Source organism: Filicampus tigris, chromosome 15 (assembly GCF_054856515.1).
Source record: "Filicampus tigris isolate MCC_2025a chromosome 15, RoL_Ftig_1.0, whole genome shotgun sequence".
Classification (NCBI taxonomy): Eukaryota; Metazoa; Chordata; class Actinopteri; order Syngnathiformes; family Syngnathidae; genus Filicampus; species Filicampus tigris.
Window position 1 is genome coordinate 15,640,070 of NC_141231.1, and position 23,064 is coordinate 15,663,133.

Below are 23,064 nucleotides of genomic sequence, written 5' to 3' on the forward strand. Positions count from 1 at the left end.
CTCTCGTTCAAAACGTGAAAGGCGGTTCAGGCTTGATTTCTTAGTCGCACATTTGCCACATATGAAAACGAACATTAAAAAAAAGTATGCACAGTTAATAGTCATTTCCGACCAGCCGTACTAAATAATTTAGAAACATATATACAAAAACCTAAACCCGATAATTATTTTTTCATTTCATGGCGTTTAAAGATATGACGTAAGTGGCGACCACGGCACAAAGCTACATTTACTCATTTTCAACATGGCGACCGACGGCACCTAGCATTTTGTGCTCGAGATATTTGAAACACCGATTAGCTTGACATCTGGTCCCGCTGCGAGGCTTTTGTTTCTGCATAAGTACTACTTCGATTCACACATTAGTGTATTTTTATCATTTTATTTGGAGATGTATCGTCGTGGGACGGCAAAAAAGGACACAAGCAACAAACCGGCGACGGATGCGAGTGACAGTGACAAATACGCCGACCTTTTGGTGTTCGGCTACGCCTGTAAAGTGTTCCGAGACGACGAAAGGGCTCTTTACCACGAACATGGAAAGCATCTTATCCCATGGATGGGGGACAAGAGCATCATGATTGATAGGTCGGTTGAACACTTTAACCGAAACACTATGCTAACCATCTATCCTGTCCGTTAGCTTGTTTCAAAGTTGACGGAACTGGTTGGAGTTAGTCTTGCAGAAGCCCGGGGATGCCTGAAACTGTCGAGAATATTTACCCCATGTGTAAACGTGTTTTTGGACGTTCTGCAGTGCGTAAAAAATAAGGAAAACGACATTTCCAGAGTAACATGTTGGTGAAAATCCCACTTTTTTTTTTGTTAGTTCCTATGATGCTCACTTGTAAACGTCACATTATTTTCAATTGTTAGCCGCTAATGCCTCTGTTATTTAATTGTCACCGTCACTTAATCAAATAGATCTACGTTTGCTAACCAGTTTCTTAACGTTTTACTATCAATTGGGCTTAGCATTTAGCATGTTGGAATTCCTCTGGAAATGTTCGCTTCTAATGTACATTTCCGCTGAAAATGATGTAGTAAAAACTGTGAATGTTTTAATTTGTTTGTTCCTTTCCCAATTAAATTCTGCCTAAAATACCTGTCAATGAGCATGTCCTAACTACAAGGCTTGCACAACACACACTAACCTTTCTTTTGAATCACCTTGACCTGCAGTGGCCAAAGTTGTTTCATCTGTACAGCATTTCTTTGTGTGTCTTAATCACATAACCCAGTTCTTTCCCCAGCAAGGTAGGCTAAAGGGGTCCCGGCAAACCCTGAATGCCAACCTCAGCACCCCATTTCTTTGTCTTCCTGAAGAAACTGCAACTGAGCGATGGAGTAGAGGGACGAACCCAGGAAAATGTCGTCCGTTTGCGTTCTTACGGATAGGTATTTATGTATCCGGGTTTGTGTGAATGTAATTCTCTTTACAGATGTAGAAGTATTGATGAGTGTTACAGGGGGAACCCTGTAAGGTAAGGGGAGTTGCTTTAATTGTTTTTATTTCAATGTAGGGTTTTTGGTTTTAACTATGTTGTTAGCCTTCAGAGAACATGATAGCATTTTACCAGCGCACTCACTTTAAGCAGGCCTCCAGAATATTTCATATCATAGCTAGGGGTGTTATAGACCACCCGCCCCTGGTAAGTAGGCCTTTTATGTAGATAAAAAGTTTGTGTCAATTTCTTCTCGCTAATGCGTCGTTTCATTCAACAGATACGATGGGCGTGGTCACTTACATGACCTTTCAGAGTATGACAGTGGGTCGTGGAACACATCCTACCAGCTGTCGGAGGAAGAGGCCAGAATCGAGGCACTCTGCGACGAAGAAAGATATCTGGCCTTTCACACTGACCTGCTGGAAGAAGAGGCGAGACAAGGTAGGTCTGGACACTCTATACTCTACATAGTTAAAGTAAGTTACTCGATTTATAATCTAGACTATCAATTTTCGTTATCGCTAAGCGTGGACGAGGAGTACTTAAGCATGCAACAACCCATAGAAGATTGAGAAACTAATGCTAATCATGAAGGTGGAGACAGAGAGCAACCAGCTATGGACAGCAAGCGGTTCGGATGAATTCATTAAAAAGTATCTAGAGATAAAATAAGACAACAGCTGCAATGTAAGAATATGTTCAAAAACCGGAATTGAATCTGTTACGGCAGAGTTATGTTAAATATTTATAATATCAGCGATGTTATTTATTTGCACTATTTTGCAGCACAGAGTACTGAGTTTGGAGCTCTACGCAATAATCAGTCTCAGACTTTTTTTTTGTAAATCTTTTTTTTTTTCATTAATTCATCTTCTTAAGGGACTATTTTCTTTTTACCTGTTAAATTGATGAGAAGCGGAGAGAAGAATACATTTTACTTTCTAACTTTTTAACAAAAATTTTCATACCTTTCACATTTAAATAACCCATTCAAAATTGTTTTTTTTAATTACATTATATTTGAGAAAACATGAGTTTGAGGAATATTTGTCTTCGCTAAGAATTTCCCAACGTCTCAGTTTGACATGCTTTCCATCGCTAATAAAATGACCTGACCGCCTTTGTCACTTAGCTCACCAGCCATTTCGACTGGAATCACGTTTGACTCTGCTGGAATCTGATTCCTTCTACGTGCTTTTGAAACGGGTTCTTTTGATGACAAAGTACCCCCCTGAAATACATGCTGAGTTTCTTAATTAAATGAATAAGCCGCCAACTATGGTTTCTGATGTCCAAACTGACAGGACAGAATGACTTTGCTAATGATTGATGTCACATATGCTCATATATATATATATATATATATATATATATTTATATATGGCTTCATCCCTTAAGAGTAGGCTGCCCTTGAATTTGGAGTTTTGTCTCCCATTCATTCAGGTTATTATTACCCATTTATTATGACCCATCTGGCCACTGAAGAGACCACACCGGAGCATTAGAGATATTGATAGTTTCAGTGGGAATTTTGTCCTTGCGTCTGTAATGAAGTTATAGGTATGAATTTCAAGAGGAAAAAGGCAATGTTCAGGTCAAACCATTCATGGTTATTCACTTTTAGTTCTCATTCGTCTCTTAACTAAGAAACAGCAAATGTTATATTATGTAATTACATACATAGTTTACAGTATATTGTATATAAAAAGGCTCAGCAGCAAGGATTTGGTCACTTTAATATCTCAGCTTTTTATGATAGGTGACGAAGCAAATAGTTATTAGTATTAGTGTGATATCTTCAACCAGGCTTTTATCTTGTGACATTTAGAATTTTCTTGTAATCTTTTCCCAATATCCTTTTCGGTGTGGCCATAATCCACCTTCATAATGCTCTGATGCAGGTCGTGTTTCTTTTTCCTTTTCAAATATGCTGCAGGCCATAAATAGCCACCAGGATGGACTTTAGACACCTCTGCTACAGCATTAGTGCCTGTTGTGCCATTGTGTGTGACTTATTTACCGTATGAAAAGGTTATGCCTACACAAGATATTGGGGGGGAAAATAAATTCAAAACAATAGCAATGGGCGGTGAAGTACCCTAGATGTGTGTTAGCCCCTTTGTCTTATTTTCACTTTTTTGCTGACTTTTTATTCTGGACCATTTGACTTCTCAGGGTTCAGCGTAAATAACTGTGTAATATAATGTAAGCTGATTCATGACCTAGTATTTGTTTTCCACAGAGGAGGAGTACAAACGTCTGAGTGAAGCTCTCGCCGACGAAGGCACCTACAATGCCGTGGCCTTCAAGTACACCGCGGACTACTATGACCCCTCCCAGCCTACAGAGGAAGAGGATCTTAACAAGCGCGCTGGTGAGAAGTCAGGTGTCACACAGTGGTTGTCGCACTCATACATGTTGTTTGTGGTGGACTTGAACCTCCATCATTTCACTTCCATCAAATGAGCTGCTGTACAATAAAATTAATGGATATTAAATAGTAATTGTCTTTTGACATTCTTGGTTATATATCGCCATAAAATGCATTTTGTTCCACAATAGGAAACATTACAATATTGCAGAGAGCAAATCGAGTTGAAACGGCCTAACATATATGTTGACAATTTGTATTTGGCTTTGTGACCTATGTTCAAGAACTAATGAAATTCTGCACATTTTCAACAAAATAGAAGAGCCAGAGCCTGAAGAGAGTGAAGAACCATTTGTTGCTCCCCAAGGACTTGAGATCCCCCCTGATGTAGAACTGGTGAGTATGAAATACCCCATCAATTTACTCTCTGTATATCCACATTTACAATGACCAATATAGTATACCGCGCACCTACTTTTGTGTAAAAGTCGTCATAATTGTCAAAATAGGCAACTGAAAAGTCTTTATAAATGGGTCATTGACCTGAAGGTGCACTGAGCCTACATTGACCTGAAGGTGCACTGAGCCTAGCCTGGCGTAGTGCTCCGTTGTATTATTATCATCATTATTATTATTACACAAGTCATTGGGAGAGCATCAAAAGATTGGTGTGCGCACTGCACATCAAACTTTTTGCTTTCTTACAATAGACAGTACTGTAAATTAGTACATGGTGCTGAACATAAACGTGTTCACCTCCTTTGTTCATTATTTAATTATCCATGTATGAAATTTGCTAATTAACTCACCTGTGGTTGAATGCTTGCGAATTATACTTTGAATCTAAAATGTAGCTTTGCTCGAGTTTCCAAATTGAAACTTAAGATTTGCTATATAAAAAAAAAAAAAATTAAAAAAAAAAAAAAAAATATATATATATATATATATATATATATATATATATATATATATATATATATATATATATATCAGTTTGTACTAATAGCACTCCCAGCTCAAAACAGTATTGTGTTGCTGTTACTTAGATGCATTGACACCACTGGGTTGCTGCTAGGCAGTTATACTTTTCTGATAGGTATTTTAGGCTAACTAATAAGCTTCCCCCGGAGGCTTCTTTTGAAACGTTTTATGCATGAGAAGTACTGTATGCTTTTGTTGTCTAGCTCTGAATATAAAATAGAAAATAACACCCTTGTTGATCCTTGCAAGCCCAAGCATTATGAATGTAATTTCTTTATGGATATTTGATGAACTAAGAGTGATGAAAGAATGTGTTACTGCTCCTTTTATATTTAAAAAAAAAAAAAAAAACCCTGTGACTAAAAAGATGGATGATGGAAATATGACTCTGAGACCATTTTCATGAGTACTTAACTGATATCCTGCCATGATTAAGAAATTACCAGAATAGTAACAATTCAAATGTATGCGTTTATTTTTTTAAAATATTTTGCCCTTGTTTTTTGGATTTAGAAAGGCACTGCTTCCAGTTAGTTTTCTGCTGTGCTGTATATTGCATAGGCATTACGGTTTATGGGATACTGTCCCCGCTCATCCATGTTTTTTAGCCTTTTACTTATGGTTTATTTTTTAACAGTGCTTATTTTATTTTTGCTGGCGGGGATGTCTTTGATGTCAAGTTTAATTGGTTGATTTTAAATTGCAAACTACTGTTTTTTTTCTTGTTTTTTTTATTTTATTTTATTTTTATTTTTATTTTTTTTAATTTAATTTTATTTTTTTATTTCAAACTCTGAAGCCCTTTGAGTTGCACACGTTGATAAGGTGCTGTGAAGTGGACTTGAAATACACATTTTTGCAAAGTTCACAAATAGGAGTGTGTTAGGGTCTTTTTAGATCACAAACTCTAAGCTAACTCCGAGCACCATAATCAACCATCATTGTTTGACCCTGGCATCTTTTTAGCCGTAGTCTGTAATAAGTATTTATTATGGCTTTCGTCCCAATAAGAAACACTGTGTGTGTCGGGTTGGACGTCCCTGCATGTCTGTGTGCTCTCTAGGTAATGACAAAGATTAATCATTGAAAGCACACATGGGGAACAATAATGAATTAATGATAGACCATTTTTTGTTCCACTGATTTCCACCCCATGTGTGTCCAAAATTGGTGTGATCAAAATGAGTGCTTTACATGGAAGATAAAGTGGCTTGTGTCCTTGGTATTAAGTGTTGTTGTTCTGCCACTGCCAGTGGAACTTGGTTGACCTCAATGAACAGACGCTGCAGATCTAAGTGCACAATTTTGATTTGTTGACTATTTTTTGTTTGTTTGTTTGTTTTTTACAGTACATGCACAAGAACTAATGAACTCACAAATCAAAATGGCCATTAGATGGAGGCGCCAGTAAAAAGGTTTTCCTTCATACACCTATGAAGGCTTTATAAACAGCTCTTATAATTCTTCATTTAGCTTTGCAAAAGTTTCAGAAAATGTGTTGTGGTCTCTCTTCACAGCCTGATAGAATTGTGTTGACTTTCTTTTTTTTTTTTTTTTTTAATCCGTTTAAATTCTAGCCAGCAACCATCAAGACTCATAACATAATGGAGCGGACAGCCACCTTTGTATGTCAGCAGGGTGCTCAGTTTGAGATTGTGCTGAAAGCCAAGCAGGCTGGTAACTCCCAGTTTGACTTTCTTCGTTTTGACCATTACTTGAACCCATACTACAAACACATCCTGAGGGCTATGAAGGAAGGTCGATACAATGTGGCCTCCACCAACAAACAAGAACAGCCAGAAGGTGAGCTATACTCTCTCTCCCAGCAATATCCATTGCAAGCTCAACTTTTGGACCAACTGTGATGTGAATTTTCTCCTTGTCGGTGTTTTGCGGCAGAGTCCAATTCTGATGATTCAGATGACGATGGGGATGGCAACTACCTTCATCCAAGTTTGTTCGCCCCTAAAAAATGTTCACGACTGGAGGAGCTGATGAAGGTGACCACGTCCAAGTGTGATGTTTTTAAAAAAATATGTGCTTGGTGTGTAAAACTTTAAGAATCACCATTGTTGTTATAAATAGGGGTGCGACTCATTCAAAAATATATAAATACGATCCAGGGATTGAATGGCTGGACTGTGAAAAGACAAATTCGTCAATGGCAGTGAATGAGTTAATAGTCGACTTCAACATTTTTTTCTCCATAATAACCACTGTTTTTCAATTCAATCTAAACATTTTGCCAATTTTTCGTGAAATAAAAAATGAGAACAAGCCGAATCATTTCAAACCAAGTCATCTGAGGAAAATTGCATCTTTTGGAGAAGGCAAAAATAAACAAACCACCAAGATGATGTGGTTGCGCAAATGTGCAATGGGAGATTCACCATAACTGGGAATGTGGCTGTGTTCAGAATTAACCAATCACAATTCAAGTTCATGTTAAAAATAAAACAATGCCTGATTTTATTTTATTTTTTAGTTTTTATGTAGTATTACTTTTGTCTCTTTCAAGTTACTTTGATGATCATTGTCAGTTTTTTTTTCTCTCATTCACAGAATTAACAATTTTTTATTTGGTCTATTGGCTATGTATGCATGCTCAAATTTCAAGCCTAACCCGATGCTGAAATAAACTTTCTTCACAGGTAGAAAAAGAGCACACAGGTTCAATGGCAAGATGCAGTAACATCTCATGTCATGTCAGGGGCAGTGAATCAATTAAACCTGGACTGTTCTGATTATCCTGGACCAAGTTTCACCTCTCATTTGAGCAGGCTACATCAGTTCATGCACAAAGTCAAATGTTTGTCTTAAGTGACAATTGAACTGTTGTACCCGACCCTTTTGCAGCCACTTCAAGTCATGGACCCAGACCATCCCCTTGCAGCATTGGTGCGTAAAGCCAAGGAGGAGAGAAATGGCATGGCCGCAATACAAACCGGTGCTGTGGAGGCGTCAGATCCTGCAGTGTCCAGCACTGTAACTCAGTACACAGCTGACCGTGAGTATTAACTTGCGCAGTCTTTCTGAAGCAATGCAACTACATGTTTGTCTAAATTGTAGCCTAAAATGTACATGAGCAAGTACTAGTACTTATAGTATCATTAGTCTCTCTCACTCATGATTACATGAGAAATTGTTGATTAATAAATGAAAACAATAGGGCTACCATATGCAGTCATGGTGATTCATATTTTCATCTTTAACAAATCCTTTAGCTTAAGGCTAAAAAAAAAAATAGAAATAGAGAAAAGCACTGGAATATTTGCAGTTTTAAGCAGGCGCCACACAGCGACTCCTTGCCAGTCGGTGCTATGTCGTTGGTTGGTTTACTCTGCCACATCCCCATTTATAGGAGGGTGTGCACACATTGTTGCAAGTGTTTGTGCTTCCTCTCTCAAAATGTTTTTTTTTTTTTTAGTTGCGTGATGATAATAGGTCGTATTAGTGGTGGCCACGCTTTGAATTTATTTATCTTTGTCTCTGTCAGAAAACCCTGGCATTTGCACAGGGGGGGGAGACTTTTTATATCCACTGTATGTATTCGGTTGTGATCAAACTGTCCTTCAGGACACCTGCGTAATGCGGCCGTGTGAGTCTCAAATGTGGAACAAAGGGCTTCCTGAGTTAATTTCTTTGTGATTTCAGACCAGAGCTATGGTCCTCAGGAATCTGGTTTGGTGACAGTATTTATAAGCATCCGCATGCAATTTTAACTTGAGTGTATTAATTTACTACTCTGTAACATGAGAATATATTCCATTTTACTGTATCCATTTTGGCCAGACAATCACTCGAATCCCTTTTGGCCTTTTTGTTCCTCACCATAAAAGTCTTCATCTCACCAATAACACACATTTTTGTAATGACATCTTGTAGCGTTGCTTTTCCATTTTCTGATTAGAGAAAATTGGATTTGCCATTAAAGTTAACTAGTTCAGTGACTGTGTTATATCACCATAGTCTCATTGATACTGACCATTAATTTCTTTCTCCTACTCCTCATTCTCTCTTCCTTCAGGAAAACAAGCTTGTTGCGGCACATTTTGCATGATTAGTCACAGTTCCTTACTTCTTTGTATATAAATTAGTTCTCGTAAACTGACATGCTATTGCATAACTATTAAAAAACATGACAATGGACAATAAAGTGCAACCCACAAAACAAGCCTCAGCAACAGTGAAGCAGCCTCATAATGAACACCTCTGCTTTGCTTCAGTCTTGAGGGCTGAACACAAGCAGTGTACTGATGTGTTGTTCTCAGGAGACCAATTTGAATGCAGCTGCTCACACGACCGCCTCGACTCGATTTACGCTCGGCACTATTTACATGCTCCCGCCATCTACCAAACAACCATAAATCTTAAGATGATGCTGCAGTTTGATTCAAATTCTTGGCCCCTTGCTAAAACAGGTTTTTGGGTGGCACAGTTTGACTGTGGAACAGATTGTTTTTATTTTCGTTATTTCCTTTGGTTTTAAAAATCCCTATAAACTGACGCTAGACTGCGAAGTCATACATGGTTACATTTCTGTTCCTTCTGAGATGATTTAATCAGCTCTGCCTGAGGGGGAAAAATTAGCATGTGAATGATATCTGTTGCTTTTAGCTCATAGTCGTGTCTACTATTTCTTGTTTTTTTCCATGCATCAAGAGATTTAAATGGCAGTATCCAACTCAAAAAAGGCATTAATGCGACAGCAGGGGGGTAGAAAGCCCTCTATTATATTGTGAAATAATTTGGTCAACAATTCCAAACATTTTGATTCACATTTACAGCACTGCAGTTGAAATATATGAGTCATATAGTGCAGTTTTTTTTTTTTACGTTCATTACAGCCACAAAGCTTACACTTGTCTTTTTCTTTTGAATGTTGACACACAGCTACAATTTCCTCCGTTCACATGAAGAAGCACACTTAACGAGTATTTGTCTCACATGTCCTCCTCCTTTGTTTACAGCAAATGCGTCTGCCGTGTACTACGGCTATTACATGCTGCCTGATGGAACGTACTGCGTAGCGCCACCTCCCCCAGGAGTAGATGCCACCTCCTACTACAGCAGTGTACCCTCATCAGGGGTGACTCCCACTCCCACGACTGCTTCTGGAGCATTTCAACATTCGGCGACATCCACCGTCTCTGAAAACATTGCCATGACGTCACCAGCTGCTGACCCTTCTCTGGTCACCACCTCGGATGCTGCTCCCGTTACCATTGCAGGAGTCAGGTAGAGCGTGATTGTTTGCATTTAGAACATGACAGTCATGATATGATGTAATAAACGGGGTTCGTACGGGTGCTTGAAAATGCTTGAATTTGAATGTTTTCAAGGTTTGAAAAATGCTTGACTTTTTTAGAAATACAGTGTGAAGCAATCTGTGCTGTTCGATGTCATTGAGTGCTGTAGGTAAGGGGGGGAAAAAAACAAGAAATTTGATAAAACAACACAACTGTTTGCAAACACTAATGACATTGAGTAGTTAGTCTACAGAAATGATTTCATTTTCTATGCCCCATTCAGTTAATGACAACTTCTGGTTCAATGATAGCCTTAGGTTTTAGCGGATTTCTCGTATTTTTCCGACGGACGGCATTTTGTGACCGCAAACAAAAAGGTTATGGATGGATTCGGAGTGGTTTTCGTCATTTGAAGAGTTATGAAAAAACTGGAAAATTGATCTTGAATGTCCTTAAAAAGTGCTTGAATTTGGCCATGGAAAAGGTTTGCGAACCCTGAATAAATCAATTGTCTCTCGGTTCGATTATAGACGTGTGTCTAGATTGAGTCATGAGACGCATAAAGGGACGCAGGTCACCAATGGGTTTACTTTGTCCTACCTCTTTCACTTCTGCTGAAAGCAATTTCAAGGCTGAAGCTGCAGTCGCCACGGCGGCGGCGGCGACACCCGCTATAATCCCCCCACCACTGGACATCCAGGCAGTCATAGACAAGCTGGCAGAGTACGTCGTCAGGAACGGACTCAAATTCGAAGCCAGTGTCCGTGCCAAGAATGATCCACGGTGAGTGTGCTTGCCACAAGTAAACATGAATGCTTTCACTGCTTTTCCCCGTTTCATAACGTGAAAGCACTTTGTCCGGCTTTTGGCTGATTTTTCAAGGCGGTGAGATTGTCAAACAACGTGTGTTCTTCACTCTGTCCACTGTAGGTTTGACTTTCTGCAGTCTTGGCATCAGTACAATACCTATTATGAGTATAAGAAGAATTACTTCATGCAGAAAGAAGGAAAAGGCTTGCCAGAGGTATTAATACGTTTTATACGCGACTGCTTGTCTTTGGGCTATGAATTTACAAGGAAGTCCCCTTTCAGCTTTTTCAACCAGCTGTGTCAAACCACTGAACATTACTGTGCTCACATACTGTAGATGCAGAAAAGGTGTATTTTCATTGTCTCACAAACGTTCCTCACCTCTCAAGTCATTCATATTGATGCGACGGATACTGGTTTGAAAGTTAAATTGTTGTAGTGGGCGGAGTGGTTGGTGCAACTTGGAGCAAGCGCGCACAAGCTCAGTACAGTATAGCTAAAATGACTAAAATGGCATCCAAACAAAACTAATCTAGAATGGCACCAACCATGAAGACCCTCAACAAGGCCCAACTGTTAGCCTAAGTCGAGAGAACAAGATGAAACACCGTATTTGTCCAACTTTTTGTTTGTAGACAACAAATAACAAACTGGTGGTGGGTGTTCTGTTTTTTTTTTCCTTTTCTGGAAGGTGGATAGTTCCATTCAAATGAGAGTGACTCAAACCAATAACAAAAAATTCCTTGTCGCCAGCAACAAGCCAACCAGCAATCAAAACAGTACCTCACCTCACAGATTCGTACTTGGCGGAGTAATTTAAATGGGAGAATTGACTTTCTTATGTTTGTATGCAAATAATTGGTTCTCTTGAGCATCTGCCTATTTCTAAAAATGCATCTGTGAGTGAATATGAGCTATTCTATACTTAGGCTCTGCCGTTATGATACAGTGGGGTTTCTTAAATAACTGAAATGCATATTTGGTGTCAGGAGAAACGGCTGCACATGAACTTTACTCTAAAGTCACTTAATCTGCTGCTTTGGTAAAACTTTGAAACAACCTGTCTCCGATTCCAAATGAGCACAGTTCGACAAAATGCGCCATACGCTTCTGCTCAACTCCCCTGCACACAAGCCCAGGTGGCCTGACATTTAGCATTTGTGCACTTGAAAGCAAAGCAGCCAATCTTTCACCAGACATTAAAAGTCCAAGTATCCCACCTACAATCAACAAGACCGTCGTGCCCCCCCCCCCCCACGACCACACATACACGCTCAACTTCTGGGAGGCTGCTCCAGGCAATTATTTTGTAGAGCAAACATAGTAGGGAGTGCTGAGTCATGCTTTGAACCATCTTGCAACCCTGCCACTCACCAGACTGGAGGCAATTTCTCTCAAGCACTCTGAATCTTTAATTCATTTCTTTTCCTCGACATAAATCATGTTTGTGGGGTGAAAACCTCTCGCTTGGCGGTTGTCTGTCCGCCCTGGCACTCTACTGACCTGTAACCATTGGCATTGGCTAAGCGCTCTCCGTGCCGCTGTGACTGTCATACAAGAAAAGCATTTTAAAGCGGAAATGCATTAAACTTTTTTTCCCCTCTCTAATAATAAATATAAGATGAACATCAGCTTTTAGAAGACGATCTTGCTCCAGTATAATCGCATGATGAGCAAGGTTGCCTTCACAGACGTCATATTTTACAATTAAGGAAGCCCCATACTTCATTATTGTGCACGCAATAATCCATGAATTGATTATTAAGGATTTGTCAGATTGAGTCTCGTGGCAGATGAGCAAAATTAAATGTACTACTCTCCTGCAACCAGCAGAATCATATCAAATGAGTTTTTCTTTCCTCGTTTAGAATACATATTTAACTCCAAAGAGGTTTATTAGTACTGACCGAAACAGGCTTGCTACTACAGTAAAGTCTCAGCCCTCAACCAAGATGAGTCTTCATGCCTTCAAGCCAAGCGACCAACATGCCCCAGCCCCCTCCTACAGTTGATTCAATATTCCGCATCACCTTTGCTGTGTTCATTATGCACATATTAATCCTTCGGTGGGAAAGAGGGGTAGCCATGGGAGTGAATACGTTTTCTATGGCCCAATTTGCCTTTGACAAATCTACCGGTAATTCATTAGCTTGTCGGAGTGCAAAGGAGTGTGACCCGTAATGACAGAACTCAGGATGCAGCTGCTTTGTAATTCTGTCAGGAAACAGGGTTGGGAGGTTTGCATTGAGTCATTGGCGGCGGATATCGATACATTCAGCCAGTTGTTTTTAAAATCCATTTTCAGGAAATGTTTTAATTTACTTGAAATGTATCTTGTCCTGCTGCTGCTGCTGCTGCTGATGATGATGATTTCCGTGCATAGTCAATGTCCTTGTGATGGAATTGAATACCTTGAAATATGCTCCAACTTTCAGTAAACTGAAAAAAAACATCCTCCCCTCCTTCATGGAAAAGTAATAATAAAATACAGCTTGCACTTACATTAGAAGATAGCAGGTCTTAGGACTTAAGATGCCGGCGCGGGGCTTTGAAAAGAAATTTCAATCAGTTCAAAAGAAATATTTCAATAAAGATACACGGCAGACATCGACGCAAAAATACACCCAAAATAGCTCACCAGTGTTGGGACATTGTGATTTCCTAGGAATTTTTTGAAGTGATCACTTAAAAATGTTAACGGTAACTCAGTGTCTTAACATACAACAAACATTATTAGTAACACAATTGATTATTTCAGTGTGTAACAAACTGGTAGTCTTTCACGTTAACTGTTTCAAAAAGGTTGGTGACCCCTGGTCTGGACTGATTTTTGCTTCGTTTGATTTGTACCTGACCATTGTTAGTCCATAATTGTCCTTTTTTTTCCACAGTACCATTTATTGAGCCAAAGGTTACTGCATAAATATGAGCAGCTGTCATCATGAAATTGAAGAATTAACCGGTTCCTATGTAGCCATTTGCTTAGTAACATTGGACATCTGTCACATTCTTACCCATTATCCATAGAAATTAGTTTCTAAGGCATTTTTGCCATTGTGACTCTTCTCATGTCCCTTATTTAGATGGGTGAAGGTGGCAACCTCCATTTGGATGAGTCTGGCTGTGATTCCAAAATGAACAAAGGTATTTGTGATCTCCCTTTTAACATTACTTCCTAGGTAATATGTTTGTGCATATTGGATTTAAAAAAAAAATGTATTTCCCTATGACAAACCCTTTGAGTGCTTCATATTTTTCGTTGGCACAGACGTGGATGACTGGCTTTTCTTTTGAATGATGTTCGTAATAATGTTTTGTGTGTCTTTGCTGTTGCAGCTTCTTTTGCACCAATTTGTTTTGCCATCAAGCCAAAGGAAAACGAAATGCTGCCACTGGAGAAAAACCGAGTGAGGTTGGACGATGACTCGGATGAGGACAAGGTTTTGTTCTGCATTAGATGGCAATCTAATCCTTCATGCCGTGTGATTTGAGGTAGTTTGCCTCAACAAATGAATGTGTGTTTACAGTTGCTCGAAAGTGAGAGGCTCCAAGCAGTGGAGGGTGATGGTGTAGAACTGGTTGAAAAGGAGCCACCACCAGTCAGTGCACCAGAGGAGAAGAGACCATGTCTCAGTTTGCAGGAACTGGAGGCAAAACAAGGTAATAATACAAACAAACAGTTTAAACTGTATTTATTGCTTCGTTTTACAGGGGAAATTCGGTTTTCACTCCGATGGAAAAACTGCATTTCCACTGCGGAGGAAAATTAGTGTGGTTAGTTTAAAAAAAGAAAAAAAAAGTTGGAAATATAACATTTATAATGTACCTGTTATATATTTCTCTATAGGCTTATTTTATTTTACACAAACACGCAGACCATTCAGATGAATGTGCTACTTTTCAGCATCGAGGGAGCTGACAGGTCCACTTAAGTTTCAACGGACAAGTCTCAAAGTGTAATGGTCTCTTTTCTGGGCTGACAGACCACCAGAGAAAAGATGCTTGAAAAGCCTAATAAATAGCTGATTGAATTGGCTTGGCTTTATGGCAAAGTGGCCGTCAGTCAGCGGGCCTAACTTGATCAGATACTGTAGCAGGACAATCGGTTGCGGCCAGCTGAATGCTAATCTGTATCGATGGGCTGGAAAACGGCCACATGTACCTAAAGTGGTTTCCAGTGATAAGTACTCCCAATTCTTCAGACTGCAAGCATTTCCCAGCAATGTCCATGTGTTTCACTGTGTCTGAAGGATACAGCGATATAGCATAGTTTATGGTTAACATTCTGTTAATGCAGATGTAACTTCCAGGTAAATGGTAAGAAAAAAAGTTTTTAATAGCTCACTGTTGATTTGTAGAACTAGCATATTCAGTCTATATCAATATTAGTACAGAGATCTCCTACCTTTGGATCTCAGGTGGCTTGATGGTAAAGAGGTTCCCAGACAGTTTTTTCTTGTCACAAACCGTTTATTCATGCCGCCAAGAAATTTTGAACATGTTCAAGATTTCTTAGCAAAAGCATCTTTGCAACCGTTTGCAGCCTTTAACAACCCGTGACGAAAACCCAATTGAACCTCGATTATTTTTGATGGATATTTATGTTATGACGATAGCTCGATCCCGACAAAAAATAATGAATCTACCGTATGTCCCTTATTTCTTGATTTGAAAACAACAACCTTGAAACACATTGTGTACAATTTCCAACAGTCCACTGTATAAAACGAGCTGGGCTTTTAAACCAGACATTTTTTTGGCTCCAAATCTGGTCCATTTGGCCCTCAATGATCATGTCGTATAACCATATTTACCAAATTCAAATCTACATTGTATGCATTACTCAGTCCAACAGGATCATTATCTTTCTGGTTTTGATAAGTGTACCCTTAAAATGTTACAATCTGTGCTTGTTTTTCCACATAAGCTTTCTTCGTCCCTCTTTGTCTTGTCTCATTTTGCCGTTTCTGTCAATCTTCTCTTTTTCCTCAGCTCTCGGGGCTGTGAATTTATTCCACCCCCATTGCCATGGCGATTTCTCCATGCCTCTACACACATTCCTATACTTCGTTTCATACACCATCTCAAATCGCTTCAGATTATCTGCCACCACAACATGGTGTTTCTTATCATTAAGAGCAGGATACACTTTTGTTTGCGTGTGGAAAACAAATGTTTTTTTGTTTTTTTCACTTATTTGTTATATTTTCCTGCTGGCATTTTTCCTACTCACTCAGCGCACCTAACAATCCTCCTGTTGCCCATCCTTCATCATTCCTTCTTGGTATGGCAAGGTTGCTTTTAAAAGTCTCTATTTCTTTCATCCCTGACCAACATCTAACAGAAATCTATTTAACAGTGGAAAGAAAAAGCGTTACTGAGAAAATCTAACCGTCTGTTTGCCGTTTTGGCCCTTTCATCTCAGCCAAACAGAAACTGGAGGATCGTCTAGCAGCCGCAGCCAGAGAGAAGCTGGCTCAGGCATCCAAAGAGTCCAAAGAGAAACAGCTGCAGGCGGAGAGGAAGAGGAAGGCAGCGCTATTCCTCCAAACTCTCCGCAACCCATTAACGGGGGAGCCAGAGGCCAAGAGAGCTGAACTAGACTTATCCACACAGCTTGAGGTAGATAAATGTTTGATAAAGGAGCTTCTGTAATTGTCATTGTGTTCATGTTCGTACATAATTTAACTGGACCATTAACCTACTCGCCCTCCCTGAAATCATGGCTAAGCAATTCTTAAAGGAATACATGTTTTGGCACCTGAATAAGGCAGTGCTAGTCCATCTTGTCACATAATGCCTCTTTGTTGCTACAGAGGTACGCGTGGAAAAAAAAAGTTCTACCGCAGAGCTCCTCGCCCGCCATACATTCGTTTAGAATGTCAAATATGTTGTGCTTTATTCTTCCGGCTTTGCTGTCGTCTATGTAAGGGACTGAAAACGGGCTGGTCAGTTCATGCGACGCGCACGTTTCTCGGCAGTTTTTTTCTAAAATGTAAAACCGCAATATTTACAGATTTAAAAGGAATTTTCCTGTTTATGAAACGTTCACATAAAAAAAAAAAAAAACATATGATCAAATGCACTGGTGCCTTCAGATGAAAGTTGAATTTGCACTTCTCAAATAACTTTTTCCCATTCAATGAATGAAAATCTATTCATCCGTTCCATCCTCCCCAAAAAATGTTTTTTTTTTAAATAAGAAAAATAGCATGATAAGGTTGTTACCTCATTATATTAACACTAGTGGTGTAACTAAATGGAATGTAAAGTAAGTAAACATTCTTTGCCACACTTTTTGCTTCAGTTCAATAGACGTTGTGCTGCTCCCATCTGGCGTGTGCACCTTGGCCACCTGGGGGCAGTATAATACCGTTTACGGGGAGCCGTTTCACCTCCTCAATAAGCAGAAGTAATATTTGTTCTTTGCAGAGGATGAATAATTAAATGAATGAGTATTATTATCATCCGTCCTCAAATATCTGTTGCTTAAAGGGTGGTAACACTGCGACACCAGTGCTGTTAGCCTGTCTGTGGCATTTCCGTGTGTTAGCATTGCGTTAGCAGACTTTAAGGCAAAGTAAGAGGTTGCGATTTGCACGGAAAGTATGGTTCAATAGTCTTTATTGTCCCCAGTAGGACCCCCCTGGACTCTACTTGATAAATCAACACGATTAGCACGGTGATAGACCCAAATAGCACACAACACTGCACAATAGCAGAAAAACAAGAAGTCACTTTGTCGTGGCGTTTATTGCTGCACCTGCGCCCAGACGACAGTAACATGAAGTGTCTGTTTATTGGGCGTGTGATTTCCTGTGATGGTGTTAATTTCTGTGAGATAATTTGGGACACAAAGCATGTGGAGAAAGATGAGTTAAACAATATTCATTCATGGCCTTTTTTTTTTTTTTTTTTTTTTTTAAATTGCCATCTGTTGTGTTTTCATGGATTTGACAGTGAGTAGTCGTTAGTGTACTGGAAAACTGACTCGGCACACAACCCCTGTCAGGGTTATAATCTTTTCGATTTCGTTAATGAAATTTTTTGAGCAATTTTAGTTTTAGTGCTTTCCTTTGTGCTAGTTAGCTATAATAACCTTGACCCCCCCCCAGTGTGTGGTCCAGTTGATGTGCCGTCCCGAACAGCTTTCCACCAATAGCTGAGAAATCTTGGAAACTCTGCCCTTTCAGGAGTCGAGGCGGCGTTGTGGTTTTAAGCCACCTAATAAACGCTTGGGTTGAAGCTTGACACTTTGCTTCAATTAGCATGTTTGCATGTGCTAAAGTCAGCAGACATAATTGGGTGTGACAGCCATGCATACCTTGTGCATGCCACTTAACATTTGAAACAAGCGACTGCGGTGACAGTTTGGGGCTCCACATCAATGCCTCGCTCAATTGGCTGTGAGACTGTGTCAGCAATCTCCCAAACCCAAGACAATTAACTAGATAACATTTTCTTAAAGTTATTTGTTCACTAGGTGTATTTAAAGTGGAAATGGCCAAAGAGTGAGGGAAAACACTGTAAGATGCACTGTAACTCTGACACTATGTAATTGGCTTAATTTTTATAGTTATGGCTCCTCTCTTTACAGTCTTAAGTTCTTAATGCAATGTAAAAACATGATATGCTAAGCTACCTTCCTATCAGTTTTATTCGGTTTATTATTATTGTGTAGTTGTTCAGAAAGTCCGTTTTTTTTTGTGAGGTGATGAGAAAATAGTTTGATATGCATCCATGCATTTTACTAAGAGAACCTGCCCAATAAATTGTATAATATGAGCAATAAAACAAACTAGGTGGCACCATTCAAGAAACGGCTTTAGAGTTTACCCTTTTGAAGTAGTGCACCTTTCATCTTAGATTTGATGGTGCAGAAGTAATAGATCAGTCAGTCTGTTTTTCATTAAGTTTGAGAGGAATGTTGCAATGGTTATGAAATTTAAAAGCAGTCTGACAAAGTAAAAATCCTGACCTGTGAATACAATTTAGCGGCACGCTTTTGATGTGCAAATTGCTTGATTTGATGGATGACAGTTCCTGGTGTGAGCACACTGGTTTGTATGGGTGTGAAGCTGGCCTGCTGCCTTGTAGGGCAGGTGTGTGTGGGCAATTCTGTCCCATTTCTGTTGCGCCTCTCCAGATGTTCAGTGACTTCTGTTGCGGCCATCAAAGCAAGCATAAAAATTTTTTTTAAAAAAACCAATTCTCTCACTCACTGTGAAATTGTACAAATGTTAGTCTGAAATTCGAGCCACCTGCAACATTGTTTTAAAAGTCATTAAGTAATCAGGTGGAGTAACTACACCTTAGCAGAAACATTTGAACATTTTTTTGTCTGCACAGAAAGGTGTGGGGGAAGTCTGGAGATCAATTTGGGAGAAGGCCTTTCCTTTTTGCACCCAGCTGAATGTGTACAATGCGCAAGGACTTGACTCTCACAAACAAGAGTCATGATCTCCACCCGATATCAAACGCCTTCGGAGTAAACTACTGTGCCGACTGACGTGAAAAATGCTCTTATGGTTAAATGGAGAAATCCCACCCACTCGCTCCATCTATTCATCTTATGTGCGCACTCCATTTATTCATCTTATTTGCACAAAGACCCAGTTGGTATCTAAGCTGCTCTTTGTGCCCGACACTGAAACTGTTGACAATTTTCTTTTGGTGGATTCCAACTATTGTCGTTATCACGTAGCATAAACTTGAATGATGAATAGATAATGAGATAAAGTGGAGGCACAGAGGCAGTCTGTCATATGCACGTATATTCCTGTTACCCCGCAGTGGCATCTGTTTTAATCAAGCCAATTTTAGTCACAAAATATTGTCTTCCAAATTGGACAGTGTGGCACAAACTAGGCTAGTCATTTGGCACGTGTTTTTTGTTCAGTTTGACAAACTGTGATTGTGTCAACGCTAGGTTTGGGCATCAAGATTGAATTGGAACCAGGACTAACGTTGCGGTCCTCCCGGAATCAGACGCCGATCACAAATGATGAAGGATCAATAGAAAATGTGTGTGTGCCTCCACTGCAATACACACCGCGTGGGACATGAATGAAGAAGAACCAAAAGGAAATGTGTGTGCGCTTGGCACGCAACAGTGCACACGGGCGCGCTGAATACAAACCAGCAGGAAGTGGGTGCTTGATGCCCGCGAGTTGCGATAATGGATACTTCTCGGCAGAGATCAAAAGTGTGGCTGAACTTTGCTGTTGAGGCTTTGTGAATCCGTGTGATTTGTATTTTACCATATATCATTTTATAGTCCATGTAAAACACTGGTACCTTTTTTTTTTTTTTTTTTTTAAACAAAAAAACTCAAGAGCAAAGATTTATATTTCACACTTTGACTTTGCTTTGCTCGTATGAGGTTTTGCTTGTTCCGCCATCTTGTCACGTCAGACGTACAAACGCACGTAATCGCTTGCACATGCTTTTCGTTTTTTTAGTTAAACTTTAAATATCGATTATCGATACCCTTGAATCGATTCTGAATCTTTTTAATACGCCAAACGATGCATCAAAAAAAAAACGATTATCGTTCCCACCCCTAGTCCTCATCTATAATAATGTACCTACCATAAACACTCTTGATATTTATTGTTCTTCTTGCTAGCGTTCCATCTTTATTATATCTTGCCCAAGCAGGTGAGACGCTGGACATTTTTTCAGCCTAGTGTTGGGATAAGCTTCCCATAAGTCAGACCTAATTTTAAACAAACCTTGCTTCTTGTCATTTCATTATCTCTGCCTTAGCACCAACTCCCGATAACGCGCCAACGGAAAGGTGTGATAAATATTCCTCTCCCCACTTTCCTGACTGTTTTTAAATAGCTATTGATTGTCCCATGCACCCAGCAGTCCACTTTGGAGACGTTGCCCCTTTATCTCATTTGCCTCCTGCTTTCAGCTGCTTTCTCCGTCATCCCGTCTGTTGTCCTTCATCCCTCCCTCGCCATTGTTTAATGTTCCGTCCATTGCCACAGTCATTTACCAGATTGGGAATGGTAGGGATTGAAAAGGAGTGGACAGCTTTTCCGAAGCTATGCTCTAACGTTCGTTTTCAGCTGCTCTCTACCTGTTTACGTTTTATTTGGTACACCAGCCTGCCTGTTAATGCAGAGAACAAGTTGGTTCCTCTGCCGTCTGCACCCAAGCAGTAAAACCAATTGCGATCGCACGGAACGTTGGTTTTGTTCAATCATTTCAATTGATGAAACTTTGCCAGTTGTGGTTTGTGCTGGAATCTCTGCAAAAATGTCATCGGAAGATTCCCCAAGTTCTAATCCTTTCTCTGGCCTAGATGTACTCACTCTGTAAATATGTTTACATCAGCATGAAATTAAACAGAACATGTAAAGTAGTAGGAGGAGTAGTGGTGGCCCCGCGGATTGCACTTCTGAAATGGGATGGCCTCAATAGCAATTGAAGCCTTAACCCTGAAAGATGAAATTTGACCTTGCAAGAGTGAAGGTCATGTTTAATCCACTGATGGACTGAGGCCATCTTTTCAGCATCCATCCATCCATGCACAGCAGTCCAAACTAACGTGAACGGACTGAGCGGCACTCGAGTAATTAGAGGCACTCTGCAGCTTAGCCAAGCGAGTCCATTATATTGTTCTGTAAACAATGGTTTTCAATCAGAAGAATATCACTTTTACAGAGGGCACTCGGAATAATACATTTGCAAGAGAATTAAGATTTGGACTGGCTTCACCAGGCCATTTGATTTCCATGCTCTATTTGGACTTATTATTGCTGCAAAGTGCTCAATCGTTGGCTCTTAAAAAAAAAAAAATTTTAAAAAAGGGAGGAGATTCTTTTCATTCTTCCCTTGTACTGATACAGATCTGGTGAGAAGTCGACATGCGCTCATCATGGGCATGGATGTCATGAATTTATGAGCTAGAATCTTCACACGCACAGCTCATCAGCAAGCTCTGCAAAAGATGGCTAATAATCCTGATCATTTGACTCAGGTGTGTTGGAGGACGGAGATGTCTAAAACACATTAACTAAAAGATTAACTAAAAAAAAAAAAATCACGTGATCGGCCACGATTTCTGATCAGATGATCAGATCGGGACAACTCAAATTAAAAGTCCCAAAACATCATGTCCATGATGACTGTGTGTAACTTATCGATTACAGCTATATGTGTGGCCTGCTGCCTGTCCCACTTAGACAGATTTTCCTGCCTCTTTACACGTTACACTGTACTGGAAAAATGACCGTGTGAAGGGGCTTATAGACACTGTTCATTCACTTTTTCTGCCCAGCCTGCCATTTACCATAATCTCTTGCATCTCACTAAATGGATGGCCCTGTTATTGATTGTATACAGAGGAATAAGGCATTTGGGAATTCTTTCCCTCTCCCTTGCATCAAATTGACAAAGAGACTGTTGAATCCAAATCAATGAAAAGTCTTTTTGTGTCTTTTGAATAATTGCTAAACGAACTCAATGAAATTATGACTCAAAAACAGCATTCCCTTACTGAATTTACCCGCTCCCGTTCTGCTTCTAGATGCAAGAGGCCCTCTCTGTTTTGTCTGATCTACCGCTGTCGCAAACGTCCTCTGCAACACCTGCGTGTCTTCAGGATGAAAGGTCTCACACTGGGAGCCGAGGAAGCCGTCGCAGCCGGGAGGCGCCGTCCTCGTCGCGCTACTCTCCATCCCGAGCCGCTGACAGAGACTCCAAAAAAGGCCGATACCGAGACAGCGATCGGGAGAGACGCAGAGATCGAGAGCGGGAGAAAGACAGAAATAGGGACAAGGAAAGGGAGAAAGACAAAAAGAAGAAAAAACACAGAAGGAGGTCACGGTCGAGGTCCACATCAAGGCAAAAGAGCAGACACGCCGTTTCCAGTGCCTATAGGAGGTCGCACAGGTCACGGTAAGCGTCATTAAAATTCACCTATCACGCATACAGAATTTGCTTTTTTGAATTTTGTTTGTTGTTATTCATAATACTGGAAAGTGCAAGGCTGTTGGATTTTTGGCCCCCATCTACTTTCTGCTTACGTAGTTTTGCTTATCTTAATTCTAATCAAATGTTATTCAAACTTCATCGGGTTTTGATCCCTTTCTGTAAGCCTTTTTCATTTTAAATGGTGTCCGCAACAAAATGGCCGTGTCCCAAAAGCAAATTAGTGGTGTTAATTTGTTTGACAAAAATGTTCATCACA

General features: G+C 39.9%; 1 protein-coding gene across 2 annotated transcripts in view; it reads left to right on the forward strand.

Moving 5' to 3' along the window:
• Positions 1–218: 218 nt before the first annotated feature.
• Positions 219–23,064, forward strand: part of sfswap (splicing factor SWAP) — a 32,306-nt gene continuing 9,460 nt past the window's right edge. Inside the window, exons 1-15 of one of the 2 annotated variants that reach the window (XM_086053755.1) lie at positions 219–588; positions 1,726–1,889; positions 3,691–3,822; positions 4,139–4,215; positions 6,378–6,603; positions 6,700–6,800; positions 7,657–7,807; positions 9,771–10,038; positions 10,671–10,832; positions 10,980–11,073; positions 13,943–14,003; positions 14,196–14,299; positions 14,387–14,519; positions 16,285–16,481; positions 22,402–22,772. In XM_086053755.1, the coding sequence (XP_085909881.1) occupies positions 392–588; positions 1,726–1,889; positions 3,691–3,822; positions 4,139–4,215; positions 6,378–6,603; positions 6,700–6,800; positions 7,657–7,807; positions 9,771–10,038; positions 10,671–10,832; positions 10,980–11,073; positions 13,943–14,003; positions 14,196–14,299; positions 14,387–14,519; positions 16,285–16,481; positions 22,402–22,772 (2,438 nt within the window). In that variant the 5' untranslated portion in view covers positions 219–391. The remainder of the gene's footprint in view (positions 589–1,725; positions 1,890–3,690; positions 3,823–4,138; positions 4,216–6,377; positions 6,604–6,699; positions 6,801–7,656; positions 7,808–9,770; positions 10,039–10,670; positions 10,833–10,979; positions 11,074–13,942; positions 14,004–14,195; positions 14,300–14,386; positions 14,520–16,284; positions 16,482–22,401; positions 22,773–23,064) is intronic. The other variant, XM_086053756.1, reaches the window with a different exon arrangement.